Source organism: Colias eurytheme, chromosome 6 (genome assembly GCF_061535395.1).
Source record: "Colias eurytheme isolate Ceu_HAF_F1 chromosome 6, ilColEury1 Martin Lab GWU primary, whole genome shotgun sequence".
Taxonomy (NCBI): Eukaryota; Metazoa; Arthropoda; class Insecta; order Lepidoptera; family Pieridae; genus Colias; species Colias eurytheme.
In genome coordinates, this window is record NC_142985.1 from 7,349,183 (window position 1) to 7,377,074 (window position 27,892).

General features: G+C 33.4%; 1 protein-coding gene across 1 annotated transcript; it reads left to right on the plus strand.

Moving 5' to 3' along the window:
* The first annotated feature begins 334 nt into the window (after positions 1-334).
* On the plus strand, positions 335-27,392 carry bbg (PDZ domain-containing protein big bang). Its single transcript, XM_090102882.1, has 8 exons — positions 335-354; positions 4,936-6,666; positions 18,347-18,411; positions 22,687-24,989; positions 25,078-25,203; positions 25,394-25,469; positions 25,928-26,110; positions 26,423-27,392. Exons 2-8 carry the CDS (start codon positions 4,988-4,990, stop codon positions 26,590-26,592), a joined length of 4,602 nt encoding a protein of 1,533 aa, XP_089959008.1. The 5' UTR covers positions 335-354; positions 4,936-4,987; the 3' UTR covers positions 26,593-27,392.
* The last annotated feature ends 500 nt before the right edge of the window (positions 27,393-27,892 follow it).

Sequence of the window (27,892 nt, forward strand, 5' to 3'; positions counted from 1 at the left end):
TCCGAGTCCTGATTTTCAATACTGAGAATAGGTGACATAGAACGGTGAAACTTTCTTTGCGACGGGACCGTGTCAAGTGCGATTGTAGTACATAGTAGCAGGGCGCTCCGGCCGGTGAGAGCGCGGCCCGGTTGCGACCGGTCGGCCCCACCGCCAGCGCGCACGCATACGCCGCTCTGTGCCGCCGAAGTCGCGACGCCCGCCCGCGTTCCCCGTGCGCGACACGCCGAACCGCACCGTTGCATTCATCTAACTTTTATTACCATTTTCGTATCGCGAGCTCGGAAGCTAAAATGTTTGAGTAGTGATCGAACTCACTACGAGTGACTTACGTGTAACACAAATATTATTGTGGTGAGTGAAAACAAACTAGAATAAGTTAATAGGATAGGATAGGTAAACACGGAGGAGCTCCGTACGGGATGCGGGGTTGGATCGAAGTGAACACCGCGTGCGCTTAATGAGTTTCGGGGCGGTCGTGAGGTACCGGTCGCTACGTTCCCGGGCATCCCGGTTAAGCCGCGTGGCCTGCGTAGCTCCCTGAATCGTGTTTTTCACTCGTTCAGGCGTGAGTTTTCTTTATTGCCCGCCCTTGCTGTTTTTAGCATTTATTTTAAGTATCTCGTTATTTACTTTGACAATTGACGACAATTGTTTATTAATTATGTTGTGATACTAGCATTGTCTATATTGATTAATCAACTTGCAGATATAGATCAAGTTTTGATTTTTAAATATTATAAAAGCCTTTATTTATTGGAATATTTCTGAATAAATGTTTATATATGTTTTAGGAGAAACCTTATGGAATTTTAGTGAACCTGTTTTGCGTCGCGGAAGTTATAATCGTATATATTGATTGCTAACGTAACAGTAAATTATTATTAACATATATTTGCAATATAAATCCGCAGATAACACTATGAATCTCATAGGATGAAATCATCGTTCATTAATATTCGATTTACATAAGCTCGGTGTATCTGAGCGTCTTGTTATTATTTTTATATTATGTTGTATAATCTCTATCATGTACTTACTTCTCATACAAAATATTTACTACTAAGTAATAGCATTAAATATTATAGTAATATAAGATCATAATAAATAATAATTATAGTTTCTAATTTCATAATATTCGCAGTAGGTATTCATTATTATATTTATTTACTATTTAAATATTTTGGTTTTTGTTAGAAACGATTTTGACTATAATAAACTTTCGTGTAGTTACTAGTTATGATGTTTAATTCTCAATAAAATATTGCGTTATTAATTCCGTATAGTTTATTTTAATATTAGTTGAGCATTTATGAGTTATTTCACACTTAACCTTTTTTTTTCTATTTTCAATTTTATAAGTTAGAATAAAGGTCGAACGGTTACTACAATATAGCTTAACACTACACACTCACATCTCTATGGACTTTTGAATTTTGATGCAATCAGTTATACAATTAAGTGTTAATTACACAATCAATATAAACACTAGTCTATCTGCCCCACCTATAAAGATCATAATATAATATTTAATATTAACCCAATAATCCTATAATAATATATTTTTTTTAAATCCAAACCAAGTTAATTTTTATCAAAAGTATATAGTTATCTATAACCAATTTAAAAGAGAATGTTATTGAGTTTAAAATATCTGCTTTGAGCTAGTGAGACTCGATAGGATGTTAACCTCTTCGTTTAGTTTTGCGACGTGACCGTAGCGAATATCTGATGTCATGCGAAAGACGCCCACTCTACTGTTTGACCATTCTCATTACATTCTTAAAATTCTTATTGTTGTCATAAGGCAAATCATAACTGGAACAAATGCCTCTGTTCTGAAATTAGATTCATAATTTTCTTAATTCCATTCCAATTTCATTTTCCCATTTCGAATGATTGATAGATGTAGATGGACTTTGGAAAGGCGGAAAATAAATTTGTACAAAAACATTCGAAATAGCGTTCATCTTTTTATAATTTTTAAAGAAATCGAAATGAATTAATGCTTTTAAACTAAAAATGGATGCAATATTAATAGATTTTGAATATGGCCAGAATAAAATTTTTCAAAATATCGTGCTAGGAGAAAAAATTAGCATTAATAGAGAATATTATTAGACTAGATCAGTAGGTGTATACGAATGTATAATTAATATAATAATTTATAATAATAATAATTTATTACGAATTAAAGCCGTTTAAGCAATGATTTATCTATTTCTACCAATATTAATTATGTGCAAACTTTAAAGTCCTAGAAATATTTTCGATTGGTTAGGTTAGTTGTTTTTTGATTGCGTAGTATGTATTCTGTGTAGGTACTATATTATTATTCAGATTACATATAATGGAAAATGCACATAGACTTATTTCTATGCTCAGGTATTTATGAATATTAAACCAAATAATTGTAGCTTGGTGCGGCTTTAACGAGCCAACCTGCCGATCCGCTATGTAAATGTCGCGTGCCGATGGAGTCACAGCTTCGAAAGCTAATACCAATAAATTGCAAAATGTTTAGAAAATATTATATTTTTACATAATAACGGATGTTGTAATGTTTTCGCGAGTCGCATGTAAAACACTTGAAACTTATTAAATTTTGAAGGAGATGTGAAAGTAGATTGACCTTACGCTCAAGATCTATTTATCGTATTTTAGCTTACATTTATTTTAAAGCACATCATTGGCCTTTAATGAAAATTGATTATGCAAATGAAGTATTCAATTATAGCCTCAAAAGTGTAATAAACCTTTAGAATTATTTTTGTAATGGTCTGTGTGGTAATCATATCTCATCTAGGTACTATTGAAGAAAACCGAAAGGTCAAGTTTTGCATTATATGTATTTAAAAAGTGGGTAGTAACTAGTAAAGCCATAAAAAACACGATTGCGAATAACACATTTTAAATGTATACATATTGAATATAATATTGTTAATGAATTGGAGATCTGATGACAAAAGGTACCTACACCTACATGATGTTAAAAGTTGAAATAAATAAAACGATTCAACAAATGAATTAATCCACAATCAATCATCGTACGATAAACAGTATCTATAGAATTGTGAATACTAATCTAGACATATTAGTGTCTGTAGTTACCTACTTTGAACGGGTCTTAAATTTCACAAAAGTAGGTGGGTCGGTACAGTTATGACCACTAAGAAAAATATTGATTTCCGATTAATGGCAATACTAACAATGAATATGCAAATAAATGTTAATGTAAATTAGACATGTTAATGGTTAATTAGCATACTTCATACTATATTGTACAATATCCGCAAATTATAGGTTTGCTTTTGTTTAAGTATCGCGCTTTAATTGTAAATAGGTATTTAATGTATTGCTCTTCGTATATGCCTTATTTAAAGTAATGTATTGGCTTAATTTCATTGATAGAAATAAGAATACGCATGTTTGCCTTAATGTTTGCAGACGTAATTTGTAACCTTCACATAAAAAACTGAGCTACCTAGCCCAGATATTCACAAACTGTGAAACTATCATATTTCTCAGATGAACAATACAAATCAAGCGCTATATAATCGGTATGAATATTCATAAACCTTAATGTTATTATCAGTGTTGATGTATATGATGTACAATAATGTTTTACAACATAACGGTGTTTGTTAGGAGCGTGTGAAATATATTTGAATATATGCAAACTAAAGATAAAACAGTGTCAAATTATTGATAACATATAAAAAGTGTCTGTTTAATGTGCGATGGACTTAATATGTTTAGAGCAGTAGACATATTATCTAGCTGTAATTTCCTGTTATCAATACACAATTTGAAATCCATTCAATAAGTCAGGAGATGCAATAATGCAAAATAACCCAAGGAAAAACCTTTTTTTCTTTGTTTATTCAGTAACATCACGTGTAACGAAAACTGTGATTCAACGTTCTCATTTTGGCGAATACATGCCGAGGTCGTTTGAGAAGTGCAATACTCCTTTACGTGAATTGTTTTTAAATGATGACCGAGAACATTAACATCCTCCAGGGAATAGATTAGTAATAGTGCTAACAGTTATGGTTTCTAATTAATAATTAGTGCAGTTACTAGTTCGTTTATTTAAATATTTTTTTTTAATTTAAGGTTAGTTACATCATTTGTTTTTCCGTAACGTTAGCTCAAATCAAGAAATGATATTTTTTTTCCAAATTTGATATTTTGTATAAGTACTATAAATAAATACTTTGTTAGCTTGGATTTAAAATAAACTGAATACGAATTGATGAAAGTACGACAATATTTCTTGGACAAATACTTACGCAGCCCTTGACGCCATGTTAATATCTCGATCTCCACAAACCTGGCAAACCGCATCTGGTATTGGCTTCAATACCAGTGACCCACATCTCTGTCATCCAATGATGTGACTGTTTGCGTTCTCAAACACGCTCGTAATACTTTCATATCGATCGACGAAAGTTTTCTTAATAGCGAGTGGGAAGTAGGATTTTAGTTAGTCTAAAATATTGTTTACAATTTCCGTACAAGACTGTTTTGAATTAACACTGTAACGTGTAATGCACTTAATGCATTACCATCTGAACAGGTTGTTCATTACAATTAAAATTAATTATTATCTAACATAAAATCTTATACAATAAAAACATACATATAATTAAAAGAGGTAATAAAGAAAAAAAGAAAGTAAAAACAATGCAAGTATACTTATTTCGTGATGTTCGAAACGGAAGTTAATGAGAATTTGGAAATGATGAGCAATGTACTTGCATGTAGGTACAGAACTACTAACAAAACATTCAAAGCATAATATACTTAGTAACCGCAAAAGATAATAATAACCTTGCGCAATTTGACATATGACTTACGTTTCGTTATTTATTATATGCCACTTTACATCAGAATTAGATTTTACCTAATGAAAATGTTATTTTTCTACAGATCCGGTCCTGAGTGCCGTGCCTAAAAAAGGTTGCGGCGCGTTGTACGCGGCATGGAGACAGGCGCAGTTGTAGAGGAGTTTATTACTATAGTACCGGTGGGCGACACCAAGCCTGCGGTTCGGGACCCAAGTTTTGTAACTGTTCTTACTGTCGGGGCGGCCAGTGGTGCGGCCGAAATAATCGTACAGAGGCCACGTGGGGCGAGACTCGGTCTTGGCCTTAAATTTGAGGGTGGATCAGCTGCTTCTGAGAAAGTCAGAAGGTTACTAGTTCAGTCATGTGCAGACGATAGTCCAGCAGCAAAAGCAAGTGCCCCATGGGGAAAATTAATTCCCGGTGACGAAATATTGGCCATAGATGGAGTCTCCGTTTCTGATTTAACCAGAATAGATTGTGTGCGAAGACTTAAAGATTCAGATGAAAAATTAACACTGTTAGTAAGACATTTTGAATCAGAAGATAAAATGGACAAAATCACTATCGGGGAAAAAGAGTTAGATAGAAGTAGCCTACAAAACGAAATAACGAGGCCTACGACTCTACCACCACCGGTTCCTCCTAGAAAATTAGGAAAGAAAAATTCATTTAAAGACAAATCAACTCTGCAAACTGTTGGTGAGCAAAATACCTTCATAAGCATGGACAAACAAACAAAAATGGAAAGTTCAGTAAATAATCAAAATTCTACAACTGCAGGAATAAAGCTATCACGGAAATCCTCTTTTGACAGTCATTTATTTCGTCAAAATAAAGAAAGCCTTGCTTGTCTTAAAAAGGGATCACCTGAAGAGGTTCGTCGTTTAGTTCGACGTCTCTCAGATGGAAAGGCGATTCCACCAGAAGCGGAAGTCTACATTGACTTATTATCCAATGAATGGGAACGTTGCCTCGCTATGGCTGATGCGGAATCTGACGACACTGGTAGTTCAATATCTACAGTCATTGATAGATTAGGGTCCATGGCAAATTCAGTGGAAAATAGTATACCATCCACGCCCATAATGCAACAAAAATCGATTGATATCCAGAAGGTGTTGAATAGTATCGAAAATATTGACAACAATTTATTGAAAGACTTGGCAAATAAAAAAAATAAAGAACAAAAGATAGAGGCCAGTGATAAAAAATTTGAAAAATTTACATTAATACAAGAACCGAAAAATAAAAACATCGTACTATCGAATGCAGTAGTTTCTAAAGATATAACTTCAATCCCTAATAAAATGCCTCAAAGTGATAAAAATAATAACACCGTAGATGAAAATGCTGCACCTAAATCCACATTAAAAGACACGACAAACAATAACCAAGAAATTGTACAAGAAAAACCAAAACCCATGCCGAGAAATACGAAAGTTGAACGTTCTGCTAGCGAAAGAAAACGGAGACCTATTCCTATCCCAGAACCATCTTCGACGCCGATTATCGACCAGCTTTTGACAGCCACGAAAAAAACTTGCATTGAAACTTGGCTACAACGTTCTGAAGCAGAGATGAATAATAAGACCATTGAAAAGGCGGAAGAAAGCTCTGTGCCGGAGATTCTTCCTCGTTTAATTGATTTCGTGCCTAAGAGCCAATTCGTAGAAAGCAGTAATGAGGCACCAGTCTGTATCCGGCCGACAACAGCACCACCACCGCCCCCAGTCGAGAACAGAGAAGATGGCTCAGGAGCATCTTTAGATACCATAGGTGAATTGGACGAATCCTGCGACGTCACCGACAATGCGTAAGTATTTATTGTTACACCATTCGTTTGTAACGCTTCAATATACAGGATGTCCCGCTATTGGTATACTAAGCTCAAAGGAGGTTATAGTTTTGCATACGCTGAGTTCGAAAAAAATACTTATTAAATTCCAGACGCATTTTTTTTTTCAAATAGATGAATTCTTAAAACTCTATGTGTACATCCATTACGAGCAACCCCGAACCCGCCCAACTTTGCCACCAACACGTGAGCTATCGTTTAAGATTATGTTTTTATAGACAAAATGCTCACATTAGCGAAGCGGCTGCGCGAAGCTAGAGAAGAAAACATGGATTTTCAGGAAAAATTTAGCAAACAATTTTTGACGTAATTTAGTTGTTTAAGTATTTTTTACGTGATCAGTGTATGCAAAACTACAAGTCCTTTCGCGCTTAGTATACCAATAGTGGGACACCTTGTATAGTGCAAAGCTTTAACATAAGTTGTAGCAATTAGACACGTTCATATTTTACGTGTGCTAAGTAAAATATTCCATCAACATTCCACAAGAAAATTAATAAATACCAATAGTTTCCTAAGTAAACCATGACATTTGGTATTTGAGTAAACAATAGGCAGGCAACATTCCAGTGTAAATAATATGCGGTCAAGAGATTTGTTCTGTCGTATCCGTTATTGGTCTCGCTTCCTCATTAGACGTTAAATATGGTGACCTATTCATGTGTTAATTTACTGCAATATAAGTCACACGTCAAACGCCGTTTCTCATTAAAACCGACAGAGACGAATAGGTATAGGTAATGTAATTTTAGAAAATTAGCTACCTTTTAAATTCTTAAAAACTAAGAAATTTAAACCAAGTATAAACCTTATTGAAACTATATATAAATATTAGTGAAAAGGTTGTAAATAATATAAAGTTGTATAAAATCTAGACAAATTGGAAAAAGTTTTCTACTAATCTTGTTTAACCGCTACCAGCTGAAGAAAGTACATTTTCACTCGAGAACTAATCGTTAGCAATTGAAACGTCGATTAACGACAACTCGTTGATTACTACGAGATAATATTTCAAAACTAAACAGAGGTATCACAAATACAGTAGGCCAATAACTGACAACTGATTTTTGTTTTCCTGTTATGGATTTGAATCAAATTTTTCTTTTTGCATTTCACAACGTGCTATATTAGAATCATTTAAAACTTGATTGTATAAGTATAGATTGATTTTATAGTATTAGCGAAGTTCAACAATTTAATAGATTTATTTTAAAACAAATCTAGACTAGACAATTTTGATAAAACTAACCGGAACTACAGCCATCGAAAACGTTTCATGAGGTCATATCTGGGACGAATACTTATAGACGTAATGATCTTAAATTACAATCTCGGTAACAAAGCGCTAGCGAGAAAGAACTCTATACGGTTACGAGTTACGTCGTGTTTTCATATATTTCTACGCAAACAATACTTTTACTAGTTGCATAGGAACAGCAGATAAAGAAAGAAAAGAATATTTTATTTGGAATGGTGACACACATGGAAAGTTTTCTGTATTTTCATACAAACTAGTACAATGGCGGGTGGCAAAGGCGGGTGGTAACGGCCAACTGCACCCCTAGCCCCTCACCGCTCACCCTGAAAATACAAGCAGCCTTGTGCACCCAGCCATTGTGTGCCCACCGACATGTATAGACAGTGTACATAGAAACGAACTATGCCGATATCACGAGCTTTAAACTCGTGAATAGAACCCCTTTGCAAAGATAATAGCATCAGTATTGTTGTACATATACTGCTATTGAACACCAGCCTCTCTGAGTGTAGTTACGTTTCGATAACAGCCTGAGAACATACACGAAATTCAATTTATACCCAAACTGCTGTGTGCTAGTGTTCAATGTTCATGGTTGAAAATTACATCAAAAACGAATTAAGCAACATAATGTAAATGTAATACAAATATTTATTTACACATGATATAAAAATATCGCAAAAACTGTCGTTACTTCTTTTGGTATTAATTCCGTCTAGCCCTATTTCGCAACGCGCGATAAGGAACTTCGTTCCACAATAGATGTTTTCCCCCTCATCTATTTGAAAATACAATCGGTCTGTAAAGCGGTTTCGATGAGTTGTTATCAATTAAGGTATAGCAAAATTCCATTATGTAAACACGGCACTGCACGCATATTAGTTGAAATGCGAAATGTGAATAAACAAAATTGATTGCATTAAAACCGATAGCATCTCTATAGAAACCGTTAGTTGCAGGTCAGTCTGGTATGTTTTGATTTCTATTGTGAATCTTCGAAGATGATTGACATCTGACCGCTGCGACCTGCACGCCTCTGGGAGAAACACAAGAAATCTTAGGGATAAAGTAACTGTAATAGAAACCTGGCTGGTTTTGTGAGCTTCGAACGAGATGTGCTCACTGAAATATGAATGATTTATTGACGAGACAAACGGTCCTCGTAGAGAATAACTGTAAATGGTATTTGCGGTATTAGAATAATACAAAATACATACTTAAACAAAGAACAAGGAGTATGACAAAAGCGTATAATGTATGTGTCTTTGTTATGTGAGGTGAATATAGAGCTGTTTTGAAACGCAATGTCAAAATTTTAGCAATAGTATCCCAGTTTGTAAGACAACAAATTAAGTCTTTACTTATAACTTATAAGTTCGCAAACTTTAATAGGATGAAATAATTTGTAAAAGTACTTTACGATTACCATATATAGTTAAGTAGACGTTTGAATTTTTTACTTCCACCTGTCTATTGAAAATTGAGTACACCTGCTACTTTTTGCAGTATTAACTCAAATTGCAATAGATTATCGGACTAAAATTGTAATGCAAATTAAACTGCATTTATGCCGGAATCATTATATACCCACAGTGAATTTATATTACATATTTTAATATGCGGAACTTTTGAAAGAATTCTACTCATCTATTTTAGGTTTAAAACTTTCTTAATTTCAGATAGCCGCAAAATAAATATTTTCGTTTCTAGAAAATAAATTTAAATAAAATTTAAATTAGGTGCCGTGTTTATAGCATGCAGTGTAGGTAAGCGTATGTAAGTAATACGGCCACAGATTTAGGTATATTATTTAAAATATCTCGAACTAATTAAATACATGTTAATTACTTCAATGGAATGTTACGCTGATCTAGTACAATCTAATCAGGTCGCACGCAAAGTTGAAATATGAGTGGATTTGTTATATGTATAATGTTTGGACAGTGTATCGAATCAAATTTAATCAACTCAATTGGCTTTTCCATCATTAGCGAGATGTATACGAATTGTTAATCAAGTTTTGCAATAAATCGTTTTTAATAAACTTGAAGTGTAGCTTGTATGGAGCTTTTTAGGCGCTGTATAGAGTCGTTGAACGGCTATAGTCAAATAGTGGTCGATACTCAACATTTCTAATTGCCACTACACCCACCGAATAACAGTTCATATGTAGTTGATACGGTTGCGGTGGCTATGTAATAGCCTACTTTCAATTATATATTTTGATAATATAATACAGTTAAGACGTTAAATTACGGTTATACTCATAACACCTTTATAATATATGTAAGTATGTGTGCATACTACATAATTAATATTTTATAATCTTTAGTTAAATTTAACGTAAAGGAACACCCATAAAATGTATTATAATCAATCAGAAGAAAAACCTCTTCCAAATTCTCAAGGAATTAAATTTTTTGAGAATTTTTAATAAATGAAGTTGTAGGTATAACAAAATAACGATTATACGTTGGATAACACCTACTGACAATCAACACCATATCCGTCAAAATAAGAGTCCTTCGCTCAACGTTTTAATGAAGATTTTAGCGAATAAATCGTTAACATTTAAATTTTTGTTATGTTTCGTCCATCTGCTCTGTCAGATGAAAACATTGTTTATAAAAGTTTTATGTACAACATAGGTGAAGTAAATGAACACGCATAATATCAATAGTAAAAGTGCTTTCTGAATTCCGGATTGTGAGAGTAAAGCGACATACTGTTAAAGTGCTTTTAAATAATATACCGAACTATGTAATTATGAAGAGTAATGCACCTTTATAACAGATAATTTTTACAGCTTTTTAGTATAGCATTTTCTCCATACCATATATTGCAATAATTTAATTTTGCCTTTCAAGTGTTCTGCGTAAATTGGTGGTACATTGGTACTACATTCATGTTCGAGATAATCAAGTAACGTCCGCATCGTGATTGTGACCCACATTCTCGAATTTGAAAGAGAAAACGTGAGGAATATGGGGCATTACGATAGCGTTTAAACTTTAAAGCCATCATTTAGTAATTGATAAGTTTAATGTCCATAATTGATCGTTAGCGACGCCTATGCAGTACCCAGATATTTGGGAGTGGCTCAAAACAATTCATAGCATTCTAGCATAAATTACAATAATTTTGTGGCAGGGTTTTTGTTTTTAATGCAAGTCATTTAAGACAACGCTTTGCCTTTCGAGGTCACAGCTCGCATATCTTTATTCTAGTAGACGTTACTTTCAATATTATTGGCGTATTCTGTCAGCGTGTGGAACGCTCCGGTATTGCGAAGGTTTGCCAAGAATCCGCTGACACAAGTCTGTATTTCTAGGACAAGGGGCAGGTTGTTGTGATCAATTGTAAATTCTCAACTATACAACGACGGTCATTGAACTAGTTGCATGCTACTTACGAGTTTTGCTGATAAGGAAATGTTTGTGCAAAGAAGATGGTATGCGGTTTCATTTGCATATCATATTTTGCAATGGATAACATTATTTGCTTAGCTTATTAAAGAGATTTACGTGTATGTTTTGCAGAGAACAAATATAATAAATATGAGTGATATTCTATTTTGTAACAAAATACATTATTTTAAAAAGGTTAATGAAACTTAATTTATGTTTTACTGATAAGTTAATAACGAAACATCAACCAGACATTAAGTCAATCTAACTATACATTAATAAGTACATAGCACGCTAATGTCCCGTAAATCAATTATCATAGTTTTGAATATAATAGCCAAGTGTCCCACAATTGATAGTAAATATTATCCGACATGATTTGAAGATAATCTCTGACTAAGTGGTTTGATCATGACGCCTTGTCGGCGCTATGTGGAGCCGGAATAACGGTACTGATGTGTCTGCGTCGATTGGCCCTGCATCTCGTGGACCTTGTCTCTGACATCCAATACATCTAATACTGTTATTAAATTTATGCACGCAACGTCGTACTTTCTCCCGTGTTTAAATCGGGCACATCGATCACAATGATACTATCGATTACTTACGATATTCTACTAACATTTTAACACCCACGCTTCAATTAGGTTTATGTTTACTCACGAGCAATTTAAATAAGATGATGAAAGTCGACAGATGCTTCGACGAGTTTAATGCCCAGACGAGTAATTAAATACAATAACTGGGAAAGCTTGCGAAATTGCAGTAATGCGGCTACGTATCCGCAAACCAGTGTACGCGTTTCAAAGTTAGGAATTCCACATGTAAGAAGCGGAAGCGGTGCGTTGTGCCTTGATCTTGTATATTTAACATATGTTGTAGGCTCATAAGTGTAGGAAATAATATAATATGTTATGTCGCCCGAGCCGAGGTGTGGTGACAACTGTTCGAAGCGGCCCTGTTTACACGCGTGCTCCATTATTCTTATTTGTTTGATGTCCCGCTTATGAAAGTCCATTTAGCTATTTGCACATTTAAAGTAAGTGAACTCAAATATTTACTTTTTAATGTTAATGCTTATTAGGTGCCTCTAAATGACGTAAACCTCTTCTTGAAAAATATACAGTTACTTCAATACGTTGTAAACAATTGAAGTAAGGATATTATTAAAATATATATATTGTTTTTATGCTTGTTCTTATCGTTACAATTATTGCGAAGATTTGTCGATAAAATACTTTAATTTACAAATGCTGGTTACTGAATAAGTATCTGTTTGCGTAAAACACTTGCAAAATGTGCTGTAAATATTGATTAGCAATACTATCCGTTGTCGGACTATTTTGAATATGAAATTGCTCGAGTACCAATTTAGCGAATAAAATTGTCGAAATAACATTTTTCTATATCCTGCTATAATATTAATAGTTTATATTGCATATCAAGTATAATATGAATATCTTTTTGCAGATCAAACATGTTTTCTTAACCAAGTAGTATTAGAAATGGCAGTTACTTTAAAGCTACAAAGTCGTGTGAGAAAATTTTTATGAAATTAATACGAAGGCTTATAAAGTGTCGTTTGAGCGCAATATATCAGCAAATGGCGAGTATTTATACGAGATAACGAGAATATAACAGTACGTTGTCGGCCAATGATGTGTAGTGTGGGACTGCATATATTTTTTGCGGTGAACCTTCAGGCTTATAGGTAATGAAGTCCAATGAGATTCCGAGAAGTGTCCCGCTAACGGTACGAGGCTATCGCTGTAATTTGTACCTTATTGCGTTATTCTTTTATTGATACACTTTTAACAAATAATGATAAACATATTTGAATAAATTAACGAGCTTGATAAGTGCTAACGTGCAGATGCAATACAAATAACATTTAAAATCACATAAAAACACCTACTTTGAAAAGAAAGTTTCACGAGAGCCTCACTTTAAAAAAAGATAAATTTAAATTTATATCATTTATAAACATTTCATTAAAATGAACTTAATTTACTACTGTGTCTGATTTAATTTACTTTCGTATTAGAGTTTCACTCAAAGTATTTTCTATTTCAATCAGAAGTTTCTTTGAAGTTCTGATATAGAGCTGACTATAACTTTTAAATCCTGTCTATATAAGGTCAGAACACATAGTTCAGACAGCCTTCTTGGCGACCAATATCACAGCCAATATGGTGTATGTACGTCTACCGTGTTATTATTACTGTGCTCCGCGGTTTCACCAGCATTGATTTTACGAAAAATGCTTTTTTTCCTCATTTATAAAATATATTAGATTTCCGCCCGCGGCTTCGCCTCCGTTTTCAAAGGAAAACCCGCTTAGTTCCCGTTCCCGTGGGATTTCCGGGATAAAACCTATCCTATGTGTTATTCTGATGTATAAGCTATATTGTGATAAAGTTTCATTCAAATCCATTCAGTAGTTTTTACGTGAAAGAGTAACAATACAAACTTTCGCCTTTATAATACATATATCGCTTTAGATATCGCTGCTGATCTCTTATTTGAAGCGTGATTTTGAGCATGTAGAGTTCGACAAATGGTTTATCTATCTCAAAAAATAATTTTCGGTCCTAAAAAAAATAACAACAAAACTCCTAAGCTTTATATACTTAGATACTTAATAACTCTAACATCAACGTAATTTGAAACGAATCCAATCTGTTCGTGTAAGAAGCACATTCGAAAACATTTAACGCAAGGTTTTCTAAATATGAATTAAAGGTATGCCTCATACTTTGATTGTTTTCAAACGCGTACGAAACCCAATTATTATGCATAGTAGTACTTTATGTAGAGCGTTGCACAAAATATATCGACAGTTGACTGATAATCATGCATTATGTAAGAATCGGCAGTATTTAAACAACATTAAAATTTGGTTTCTTACATATTTAGTCAATTATTATATTATTACGTTCTATAAAACTATCTTGATTTTAACTAAGCTCGTTGAAAGTTTTCTAAATAAATATAATTCGTTATATTATTTAATTTACTCAGTAGATTCAATTCACAATTGTGATGCAAGGTTCTGCACAAATGTTACATAACTTATAAAGTTCCTCAAGCATTGCGTTATTCAACAGTTAAACGAACACAAATTTCTTCCTGATAATTAGTTTTAAAGTTTCGTTAGACTGCAAATTAAGAAAGAACTTTTGCAATTATAAGGTTATTCTTGAGCTAGTTTTTTTTGACCGATTACAAAAAGGGTCTAAATTATTCGATTGTAAAGTTGTATTCAATAATACACTAATGTATTTATATTGAATTATCATATTTATGAAAATTGTTTCGCAAATAGAAAGCTGCTCTATCTAACTGCAATAAAGGACATTTCCGTGCGGTCATAGTTGAAACCACGGAGAGTAGGGACCAAAATACAGTATATTATGTATGGATTGCATTATGTATGAAGATGGTCTAAAGATATCCATGAGAACCAAATGCATAAGAAAAGATAAACACACAGAAAAAACAAGGCAACTAGTTGTTTATTTATAACTACGTAGACTAAAAGGGAAGGTTGCAAAGCTCAATGTGATCTACATGAACTGGATTGTGGATACTGGTTTGTCCTTAAGTGTTTTATAATTCAGAGATAATAATATTAGGTAGGTATACAATTCCGATATCAAGCGATAAACGTTTTATGCATACTAATATTTTGGAAGAAGCGAGGCATCATAGTTTAGAGCTTGTTTGTCTGCTGAATTTACAGTAATTATCGTTGTATGCATATGAAATGTTTCTAAAGCTACTTAATGATTCATTCTAAATTGAGCTACCTATATTAAAACTGGCCAGACTTTTTAAATATATTCCAATAAAATACGAGGACGTTGCTCTCTATACAACTGATGAGATGATTAGGTTATCGGCCACCTATAGCATAAATTTACTGGGTACGAAAACATCACAAATGCTTTCATTCATTTCAAATTTTATTTGGAGTTACACAATAATAAATTCTTAATAATAAATTATAAAGACAATAAAACACAATGTTCGCATAGAATTTAAATCACTTTTGACCAAATCAGAAATTTGTTAAGTAGGTATTAAATAGACAGTTTTACATTATGTGTTATAATTTCCGTGGGTCGTATTTAAACACCAACACCCACACTACAATAAATTTTATAAGTTATTAGTTTATTAGAACAAAACGTTTTATATGAAATATGAATGATGAACCTATGTAAAATATCAGCAAAGATATCTACATATTTGGGTTTAATTATAAAATAACGGTTTAGCGAAAAACCGCATCTTTCTCATCTCGCCGTATTACGTACACACTTAATTATATACGAGTATACCGACCTCAACATAACGTAAAATTATATACCAGTAAAAACGCAATTTCGCACCATAATAACAAATTAATTTACACAAAATACTGTTGATTTTCATAAAATTATTCATACAAACTTGTTAACCTTGATCTAAATTGAAGATAAGGTAACTAAAATCTCCGCTATTTTTTTTACACCCACGTCGTACTACTCTTCTATATTTTTAATTGTCTATGGATTAATTCGGTTATGTCAATACTTAGGAAGAATCTCTTATGAAGAAAAATTTACTTCAAGAAAATACAGACCGTGTGAAGAAACGCGTGTTAATATCTCTCGACTCGTTTTGAGCTTTAGAAGCAAAGCAAAGAGGCCTTTAAACGAAGAAAGAAAATTGTTTAGCGCACTAAATGAGAGTAATAACTATTTAAGAAAAGCATTCTCACAAGTGTTGATTAAACTTGGACTGAATACAAGTTTTGCACTTTATTTAGAAGTAGGTAGGTAGTCATATGAACCGTAATGAAATACAATATTGTTTCTTTCTTTTATATAGTAAATGTCAAATGTCAATTTCAATGATGAAGTGCATTTAACATTGAACAAACAAAGGAAAAAATCTCAAAAGCTGTAAATTCTTATTGTCGTATTAAATAAACACAAGCAATTTTAAAACTTATTGCCATATATGTGTTTAATCTTGACTGAGATCTATATTTACGATCCAATATTGTCTGTAAAAGAGTCGTGAAGGTTTTCCGGTAAGCGAGAGGTATGCGGCTGCGCAAGCACAGGGGAGCCGGGAGGGGAGGGATCACGATGCGGTTAACCTAGGTTAGGCCACGCTCAAGCTCGACCATACTTTCGCGACTCACTGGCTATTTCATACTTGATACGGATTTTATCGTATAAGAACGGGCATAATACCATAATAATTGATGTCAATTTCTACAAGCCAAATATAGGTGCTGTGTTAGGAATAAAATGGAGCGGTTTATGATTGTTACCCATATTATACTTAACATGTTATTATACCAGTATACGTACATACATATAATTTAAATTTTATGAATAAAGAAAGTTTTACCTAATTATATATCGTTGGTTAGCAACATACGGTACGGTCTACGTAAATATTTCACTAAGCGAGAGCTTTTTTCGCGAGGTTTTTTGTTCCTTAATTGTTCCATTGAACACGATATGGAAGCAATATTATACAAGTATTTCAAATATGTGGTAAGGTATTTCGTCTTCGTTGTGGATTGCTGGCATTTTGAATCTGTTCTCTGAGAATTTGCGATGGACCCTGACATTTTGTAGATAGCAGCTTGCGTCTTGATTCGATGTTATTTACATTCAATTTTGTGGCTTTTTAATTAACATACCCGTTTGATATTTGTCAGAATTAATGATTTCAAAACTTTTTGCAAAGTGATTCTGTGAATGAAAAATAATTATGTCTTATTCAACATTGAAAACAGAAAGCTTTCAATTAGTGCAAATAAATTATTTTATTATCAGATAGAAAACAACTAAGTACATACTTAATATATTTTACTCAAATATTGTTATATAATAGATTGAAGATTTCACTAAAGCTGTATTGATTTATGATACATATTTAAATTTATTGAACATTTCGATAAGTGGTACAATAATGTATTCAGATATGGAATATGAGTCATAAATCATAAATATTATGAAATACGAAGACACCGCTCAAGATTCCTAGTAAATACGTGATGATAACAAATTATTGGCCGCACGTGCCGCATTTACTCTTTCTCCAACATAAACAAGCAATTCACAATTACTATTAATTCCTTTCTTACGATACATTGAGAATTATGTTAAAGATCGTTTTTTTTAATAAATAAAAAATAGAATAATCATATACATCTCTGAATGAGTATGTATTATATTTTTAATTATAGTGTCGGTATTAGTAGTGGTATTAACAATAATTATAAATGAGGGGATGCGGAAACCTCGTGAGTCGCTAATCGTCGCTATTACATAAATTGGTCACTTACAGTCAATTGCTTTAAATCTCTACACACCGCTAAACTCGTGATGGATTAAGATTACAAACAAACAACAAATAAGTATACAATTATGAATGTTTCTCTAGCAATAAAGAAAGTAGATAATTGTTAAAGTTTAAACAGTTCGCTTGGCGTTTCTTTGTAGTGTAGTGTTTCTTTGTAGTAAAATGCAAGAAACAATACTTTTTAATATTGCTAATGGATGATAACGATCACTGCAGTGTTATCTTATTTCAGCTTCACGATTCTACTATCTATTCAGGCCGTATCAGACCTATTTTAATTACTTTCATTAGTTATATGTTGACTCTTATGGCAGAGAAGCAAGTGATTTTTAATCTATTTTATACATCAATTATAACGTACCATATAATTTTAAAAATATCTGCCACTAAAGCATACGAAGTTACTCATAAAGCAAACAGTCAGTTTATCTTATTTAGGTACCTACTAGAGTTTAACAGTTGTAAAATATACCTGATGTATATTTTCATCACTTTCATCGTGTTGTTTGTTTAAAAGTTATCTTATTTATAAGTATGTTTAATGACTTGTATTTCATATTCAGCTAAGGATACATTGTCATTAAAAATTGTTTCTATTTTTCAGGAAACCACGCATTGACAACGATTCGAGTAAACGAAAGTCTTCCTTCGATAAAAGTTTTTGGAATGGTGAGTTCCTACTGTATACATATTATATTTTTACTACTTACATTACAAAATATTTGTACATAAAATAATGCGAAATTCTGTTTAAAGTAGGAATAACTAAAAATTAAAATTACAACTTAAGTGAAACCTCACGAGTGTGAAGGAAAAATCTCACAAAGGATTTTTTAAGTAAGATTTTATCAGCTATTTCATTATAGCAACATAAAGAATCTCGAAGAAAGTAAGGCGAGTTGAATTCCTGTTTTCTGTTGGCCGACCAATAATGTAACGAGCGCGACCTGCCGCATACATTGTTCAACATTTTGCATGCCACAAATGCAATTTCAAACTGACATTTTATGATTGAAAGTGATTGGCAATTCTTTCACCTTCGCTGTCGCTGGCAACAATACGTTCTTGCACGCCCGAGATATCAATTAAAATTATTAAAACATACTTCTCGATCTTTATCTTTCTTCAGCCATAAGCTTTAATTATTATCAGATTTACAGCAAAGAAATTTAGGAATGTCATCCGCAATAAACTTATCTTATTGCCATTTAAAATTGAAGTCGTGGAATTTTCTTTGAAAGGCCAACAAAAAGCTTTGAGAGCGGACTGACTGCAATATGCAATACTAATGCGGATGTTATAGGGTCGCAAGTTGGTGTGCAGCGAACAATCATGCTTGGAAATTTGATATTAAATTGTTTTGTAGGTTTAATGGAATGTGAATCGAAGCCGTAGATCTTTCAAATTATTTTCCTTTGAAAACGAGCTTTCAAATCCTTTTTGTAATGGAGTTTATTTTTCTCTTTCATAGTCGTCCGCTCAAATGCAGCGATTGTATCGATAATTAGTCGTAGTTTAACTACCTACATAAGAGTCAGATACAAAACAAAGAGATTTTGTTTTTGACTCGACGACCTTTAGATTTAAATGTTGCGATTATGTCTTGTTTTATCTCAGGAATATTATGTAAGACATGTCATTGGAGAAAGTTAATTTAGTTTGAAAGTGAAATCGATTGAACTTTCTTTCACTTATCCATTTCATAGTCTCGTTCTTGGTCTATTATTTGAATAATCGATGAAACTGATGATTCAATATTCGAGACGCCGTTTGTCCGTTACTTAATTTAGAACGTTCATTGTGCACGTCAATAATTAATTTATTGAAGTATCAATCAATATCTATCAATAAAGTTGAAATTTATAAACATTTCAACGAGAATAACGTCAATGCTAATAATAGCATAATATGATGCTGCATATATTAAATTATGTTTCACTAAATTTCACTTCCATTGAAGAATTTAATAAATTCCCACGCGTCGCATGTGCGCCGACATATAACTAAATAGTATACAGTATTTAATGAAAAGAGGAGAATGTAAAAAAATGTGCAAACAAGTCAGCAAACACGTCGGAGCGGTTCAGATTGCGAGGGACGAGAGGGCTCCGGCATTCCAGCCTCCGCGACCGCGTCGACGTCATCTCTGCGCATTCTATCCGCTCCCTCCTCTACTTGTATGCAGGCTGCAGCGAAGGATTGCAAAGAAAGCTTGCCAAATTCAATTTAATGGATAAATAACTTACCTGTTGTAGCCGTGCCAACTCATAAATGAAGCATTTTATTGCATTTAAATTAAAAATTTAATTGAATTTATTAAATGTAGAGCCATTTTATATCATATCATGTTTCATTACGTAAAACGTACGGTTAATATTTTAAAAGCATGTACGTAAGTAAAAGTTGGCGATCAAAGCTCTTATACACACATAAAAACATATAAACGGAAGTAGAGCATAGCAAGGGGCGCCGCGACCCTGACATCTGTAGTGCGCGAGCGCCGTCTGTGAGCGCGCTCGGTCGCCGCCCTCCAACGCCTTCCTCTAAAAATAGCCAAAGATTTAGTGATCTAAGCACAGGTATAGTTGCCGAGCTTGAACTAGAACAACAAAGATGTCTTGACCAGTACATTGCATCAACGTACAGCCGTAGGAGCGGAGTAAATAAATATTTTTGAGACGTGTTTTAAATATAATTCAACCTTCGTTATGAGTGGTATTTGTTGTTTTTGCGAATTTAGTTAGTGTCCGTGGTTATGTTTATACGTAGCGAGTCCTAGTGGAAAACGATCCTGTAGGTGGTGCGGTCCTGCAAGTTCGATGTGGCCGGTGAAGGGTGCGGGGGAGTCGCGTGCGCAGCGCGGTGTCCGTCCCTGGTCCGGAGCAACGCCCCCGTCAAGGGCGGCGACGCTGCAAATTTCTGCAAGTCCGTGGCGAACCGGCGACTTAGTGCATCGCGCTCGGCCGCGGCGGCACCGCGCACGCCGCTCATGAGTCTTTGTGGGTGCACACGCGCAGCACGCACACTGCACAGCCCTATCTTAAATAACTGTTATTTCGGCCTGAAATGGAAGTGTTCCGCATTCCATTTTTGATCTTCCTCGCCTGACTGTGGAATATCAGGTTTAAGATCCTTTCTTTTTTTTTGCTCGTTGCCATTGTTTTCGTAAGTTTTTCCCAAAGCGAAGAAAGTAAATGTTTTGTGAATGAACGCAATCAAAAACTGGTTTCATAAACGAAAGTGCAGTGTTATGAATTGATGCAAATTACTTTAACTCGGGAGCTTATTAAAAGTTACACAATGCTGGATACAAGGAGGCTACCGAGGCGCTCTATGTCTCTACTTGGTTGGTATATTTTTTAAATAAAACGAATACGGTAGTTGCAAAATGTTAGTCTTTATGTTGATATTTTTGTAGTAAATGCGAGCTTAATTTATTACACAATAAAAAATAAAAAATCTTGAACAATATTCTTTCTTCTTTGCTATCTGTTTTAAATATTTTAGAAATTCTCAAAGTAAGAAGGGTATGAAATTACTTTGATTGCTTAAAAATAATAATATTTTAAATCATTAATTTGGTATCTGTAGGGAATTATACCCAAAAAATGTTAATATATTTTTAAATTAAAAAAGACATATTTTCCCAAATAGTCATAAGTTGTAGCCTTGCATCAATGCGAAATATTACTCATAAGTGTGAATTCTTTGAAAACTGAATTACTTGGTATTATTTTTTTGAACGTAGGTATTATTTGTTATAACTTTATATCTGACTGCACTACCTGACGAAAAAGTAAAAAGAATTGAAGCATTCCTTAGTATTATGCATAAATGCAAAGTAATGGTTTTACATTTCCGTTTTCAAATTATTTTCTTTATTGTTCTTTATTATATTATTATTTATATACGAGTCTTTTCTGTAACTGACATATTTACTTAAACCAAGTTTGATTTGATACAATATGACTATAGATCCAAGAACTTAATTTTTATATTTTATAAAATGTAGGAAGCTAATGTAGGTGTATATATGTATCATACAAAATTCATATTCAAAGTAACACGTAGTGCAGATCTGCAACTGTACAAATCAGTTCAATGTCTTTATGTATAAGTAAGTATATTTGTGATTGCCTACTTGAAAATGGATAAAATAATTATATGAGAACAAAAGCAAATTCAATATAAACACTTGTGCAAATATTTCAAAGTGTGCCATATCGATACAAAGGCCTACAGTTTACGTTAAATTACAAGAATAATAACATCTTCAAGAAAGTATTTTTTACGAAGTCTCGTTTCAAATTTATATTATTTTTATATTATGTACACCCAAAAGTTGCTCGTGCTCCACACCAAGACTTATACAGTTCTTAAAATTCGACATTCGCGATGTCTACATCAAATTGAAGAAGAAAAAGAAGGTATTGCTAACGTGCTTGTTAAACGTTATTTTTATCACTTAAAATACAATTTACGAGAGCTAGCAGTTAACTAACTTTGTATTGTGATGACATATTAATGTGATTTTATTTATTTTATTGATTTTTTTCATTAAATTCAGTGACGAAATCAAAGACACATCAAGAGATAGATTAGTCAATGGTCAGCTGCTGTAATAGAACGGTGAATCATGTAGTCTCAACGTTTCCAATATTGACATAACTTGCGTAAATATTACCGAGTCAAGGACCCTTGATGACTACACAATAAATATCGATATATATTTATCACCACAAAGAACTGCAATAATTATACTTAAATCTCGAAACACGATGTTTATAATATATAAAGCCGTGATCAAAGTTTTTATGATGCGTTGACATGTTGAAAACCGGTAGGATTACTTTTAATAGGCTGTAGTTTTTTAGCGTCTACTTCTCCGTGGCTACACCAGTTCTAAATGATTTTATTATACGTTATTTAATTTATTATTTTCAGATCGTGTCAGCAGAAGTGATGCTGAAGACAAAAGTCTTTCAAACGATGAGACACCAGTACCAACTTGTCCACGCCAACCGCCCGATGGTGTCGAAACGCCTTCAGATGCAATTGAGAAGACACCCGATCTGCCAACTAGATTACCACCTCGTATACCCGCAGGCTGGCCTGGCACTCGTCCACGGTTCTCCTACACGTTGAGAACGCAAGATGCGAGAAGCGAAGCTAGCGTTAAGGACAAAATTGCGATGTTTTCATCCGACCATGCAATGTCTTCAGATCGCTTAGATAAGTGTGGCACTCTTCCAGTAAGAAGCCATTCAACTCTTAGAAAAAGTGTTACGCCGTATGCTAAAAACTATTCCGAAATATCTTCCTTAGATAGACGATTGACGAAATCACAAGACAACCTTGATGAAAGTCCATGCATATACAAAATACATTCTGAAAGGCCGGAAGTGCTGGGAGGTGTGGAAATTTCTAAAACTGAAATGAAATCTAACAAATTAAGTAATCAATCAGATTTACACAAGCCATTATTTTATGGAAGCACGACAACTTTAACTTCAGAAGCGTTATACTCTCGACCTGGGTTCCACAGCCGCAGTATTAGTGAAGACAGTACGACTAGTACAGGATCACATAAATCCAATTTAGAGTATTTAATAGAACAAAGAAAGAAATCGATGTCAAAACTTCGAGGCCTGGCCATACCTGAAATGCAATCTCCCATAGTTGATTTACCTGAAATAAAAGTACAAGATAATCTTTCAAAGACATTTCTTCAAAAATATTCTAAGCCAGAAATTAAAAACGATACAATTGTTAAGAATTCTAAGCCATCTACTTTTAACGAAAATAAATGGAAAACTAATTTTTTGCCAAACAATATTCCCAAATATTCACCTGCATTCAAAAGGAAATCTTTACAAGTTTACACGCCATCTTGTTTGTCAAAGGAATCAACACCTGAACGAAAGTTTGCCGAAAAGGTTGAAACAATCAATAAAAGCAGTGCTTTACATTCCGCCCAAAAACCCCAAAGAACTACATCAGATTTGGCTAGAGCTACCCTATTTAATTATTCACCTCAATATAAACAATTCAGTAGGAATGGTTTCAATCATACGCAGGATTTTAAAAATGTCGAAGTCAAAATTTGTACAGCTACTGAAGTTGTCGATAGTGACAATGATTCTGCGATGAGTTCTACACAATCCAGTTATCGTTCTTCAGCATCGTCACCTATGCATAACTTGGACAACGTGGAATCTGATAGTTCCCATATGTCTCCAAGAATTTCACACTATGCAACTTACCTACATTCCAAGTCAGAATTTTTAGCAAAACCTATAAATATCGATAAAAACAATGAATTCATTAAAAGAAAAGTGTGCCGTTCAGTGTCATCCGATACGAATGTATCTCTCAGTTCATCTGCTGGATCAGCAGCTACATCAGGCTCTCAAGCAAGCTGTAGCTCATTAGAAAGTTCTGTAGCTGACTCAGATAAGAGACGAGTTTCAAAAACATACAACGTGGATACTATAAATCGACGCAATATACTTGCTTCTGCAAAATGCCGAAGTGGTAGAGATTTAACTCTAAAGTCACCTGTTATTGAAACTAAATTCTCTCATGAGTCACATGACAGATCACCCAGTCCTGTTCATAAAACGTCTGAACGCCTTTCTACGCTCCCGTCTACAGTGAGTGCAATAACTAATAAAGGCGAAACCAGACGACGTAACAAGGTAATTGTTGAAAGTGACTCTGACTCTGACAGTGAAATAACTATTCGGCAGCGAAAATCGGAATTTAAAAATACAAGATTGAAGCGTAATTCATCAACCAGTAACAAAAACAAACAAAACAGTATCCCACTTGAAACAGATAAAAACGAAGAGGTACCATATGTTATTAAAGACAAAATAATGAACGAAATTAATAAAGCTGGTTTAGATGATTATAATACTAACAATAATAAAAGAATAAGTTCAGAAAATATTAAGCAAACTTCCAAGCATAATGTAATTTCTGGAAAATGGAGAAACGAGGAAAACAATAATAATGAGTTTAAATCACAAAAGATGCCAGATGATGCTGTGACTGCTAGATCAAGAAATAATGTTTTTATTGTTAATAATAACAATACTTCACAGACACCTAAAGATAAAACCAATGATAACACTAAAAGTAGTACAAATGTCAAAACGCAAATTTACCACCTTAAAAAAGGAAATGGAACAGGTGTAGGACTTATTTTAGCTGGAGGTATTGATTGTGAGGCAAAAGATGTTACGGTGAGTTATAATTTCGTTACAAGAAATTGAATACTTAAATTAATTTGATTTTGAATTATGAGAATGATAAATAAAACTTGATTTTTAGGTACATCGAGTATTGTCCGATAGTATAGCAGCCAAAGCAGGCATTGAAAAAGGAACTAAAGTTAGGAGCATTAATGGTTGCTCTACTACTGGACTTACACACGCCCAGTCTGTTTCAATTTTAAAGGTAATTATGTCAATGAACATACTATAATATTATTATATAATATAATATACTTGTAAATATGTACAACATCTCATCTGAATTTTCCGCATAATTATAGGCTTTGCCTATTGTTACCAGTCCACTGTCAAGACATTTATCTAAACAAGTAATAAATCTATGTATTATATTTATAAAGAAAATTATATTACAGGAACAACGGCCTGAAGTTGTAATTGAAATTGAAAACGAAACCCAAGGCAGTTTCATGGAATGTGGCTCTGAAAATGGTATGTTAACAAAATTTTGTAGTCTGAATGAGACTAGGCACGTTAATTTTCGCGTGCTTAATACTTATCGTTTTTCTGATTAGAAGATAATGAGTATTAAACAATTTACTTAACATTTGTAAAAAAACACTACGGACAATATCGAACAGATACGAGAAAAGGAATTATCTTTTAAGTAAAATTTATTTAACTAATACAGTTAGTATTGTGTCAAATCAAATAAAGCAAAGCATAGACATTAAAATAGATAATGCATCCTTTGTACTACTTGGTACTACTAATTTGCGGTGTAACTTCTTTTACGTAACATTTATATTTTAGGTATATGCAACATCCATAGCCATCTACCGTCAAATAAGTAAAACCGATGCTGATCCGCATTGATGACAATCCTTTCGTGTAAAGTATTTCGCACCTATGTTTACATCAAGTTAATATTTATTTTATTTTCTTTATAGCGGAGTCGAAGGGTCCCCAAGATCTAAATAAAGCACATAAGGGTGATAATAAAGCATCTGGATCGGTTGTGACAGTTGTTTTGGAGAAGGCGGGAGGTGGCGCTGGCTTAGGATTTGGTCTTGATGGTGGCCGAGATTCACCCAATGGAGATCGTGCACTTACCATCAAAAAGTTATTTGCAGGTAACTATATTAATGCACAAATCAACGTTCCCGAAAGTTAGGATCAAATCCTGTTATTTAGTCCATGCAATATTATTTTATTAAAAATTGTTGAAACTTGCACAGAGGCTCTATCTTTTCGATTTTTCGATAGTTCCTTCGAGCCTTATTATGCTTATAGCGTAACAAAAGTAGATGTATTGTTAGTAAACTGTGTAGAAAGTGACAATTTGATAATATTTTCAAAGAAAATATGTTTATCGAGTTCCCATTGATTTTAATTATTAATTACAGGTTATGATTTCAATTAAAAATGCAACCTAAACGTTTCAGGTGGAGCCGCGGCACAGAGTGGTCGTGTTATAGTTGGAGCTGAGCTTCTCTCTGCAGGAGGACAGTCCTTTGAAGGCTTCACTCGTACTCAAGCGTGGGCGGCCCTCAAGGCCCTACCCGCTGGACAAGTAGTCTTAGTATTAAAAAACCCTATATCGACTGAAGCTTGATGTTACTTACATTTATACATTGTTAAGTTTACGAGAAAAAAGCTATTCATAATCCTCACTTACATTGCAAGTTGTGATCACTCGAAAAACATAGTTTAAGTTTTATTATTCTCTTTGCTAGGTTTTCACTGTAAATACTATTTTCAAACATACATTTTACGTAAAACGTAGTTTAATGATCTGAAGACTGTACTTGAATTTTGATTAACATGTTTATTTATTGTTAAAAATACTAGTCCGGAAAGATAAAAATAATAATTTATAAGTACCTATGTTATTAAGGCATAATAATATGATACATTAAGTATTTCTAATGTAAAATGGCGTGCCATTCCGATAGTGTGAAGTGTTGGGTTAAATCCATGTTAAATCATGATTTTTGGGAAGGGGAAAAATTATCGGCATATTATTTTTTGAGCAATATAGTCGGTATGCCATTTGCATTTGATATAAGAGACTAACTATTATGTATATGTTGCTTATGGTTGTTAAATAACATAATCGTTAATCCAATTTAAGAATCATCGTTTACTTTATATGTAATCGTTATGGTTAATTTTAATCGAATAATCTTTTCGCCTTGCCATTCATAATAAATAATAATCATTCAGCCTATCTTACCAGCAGTAGTTATAGACACGTTTGTAAATATTGTTTTAGTTCATATCCTGTATCCTTTATATTTTATTTCATAACACGTTAAACACTTAAAGTGTAGCCGCATAATATTTATAGTCCCTACATTATATCTCTCGAAATTATGTTCTCTATTTTTTCACGAATAAATATATTAAAAATAAGATTGTGTTTATCTTCTCCTTCCATACAAACTCAAACATTTATTTATTCAATTAGACTTCTTCTAGAAGCACTTTTGAAACAGATACAGAATCATACAGAATCATCTACATAAAAGGTTCTTTTATAGGAATGATAAATTTTGAACTTCCGAGTAGTTATATATAAAATTTAATATAACATTATTTTACTGATGATGCAACTATCCATACTAATATTATAAATGCGAAAGTAACTCTGTCTGTCTGTCTGTCTGTTACTCAATCACGCCTAAACTACTGAACCAATTTGCATGAAATTTGGTATGGAGATATTTTGATACCCGAGAAAGGACATAGGCTACATTTTATTGCGAAATATGTACCACGGGCGAAGCCGGGGCGACCACTAGTTAACTATATAGGGACAAATGGACCATTGAAATTCTGTTTTCTACCAGTATAACGTAAAGATAAGTTGTGTAATAATAATATTTACTGTATAGGCAGAAGCACGAGGTGAC

Coding starts and splice junctions, on each gene's coding strand:
- bbg (XM_090102882.1), top strand. CDS start 4,988: ATGGAGACAGGCGCAGTTGTAGAGGAGTTTATTACTATAGTACCGGTG. Junction 24,990..25,077: donor GTGAGGCAAAAGATGTTACG/GTGAGTTATAAT, acceptor CTTGATTTTTAG/GTACATCGAGTATTGTCCGA. Junction 25,204..25,393: donor AGTCTGTTTCAATTTTAAAG/GTAATTATGTCA, acceptor ATTATATTACAG/GAACAACGGCCTGAAGTTGT.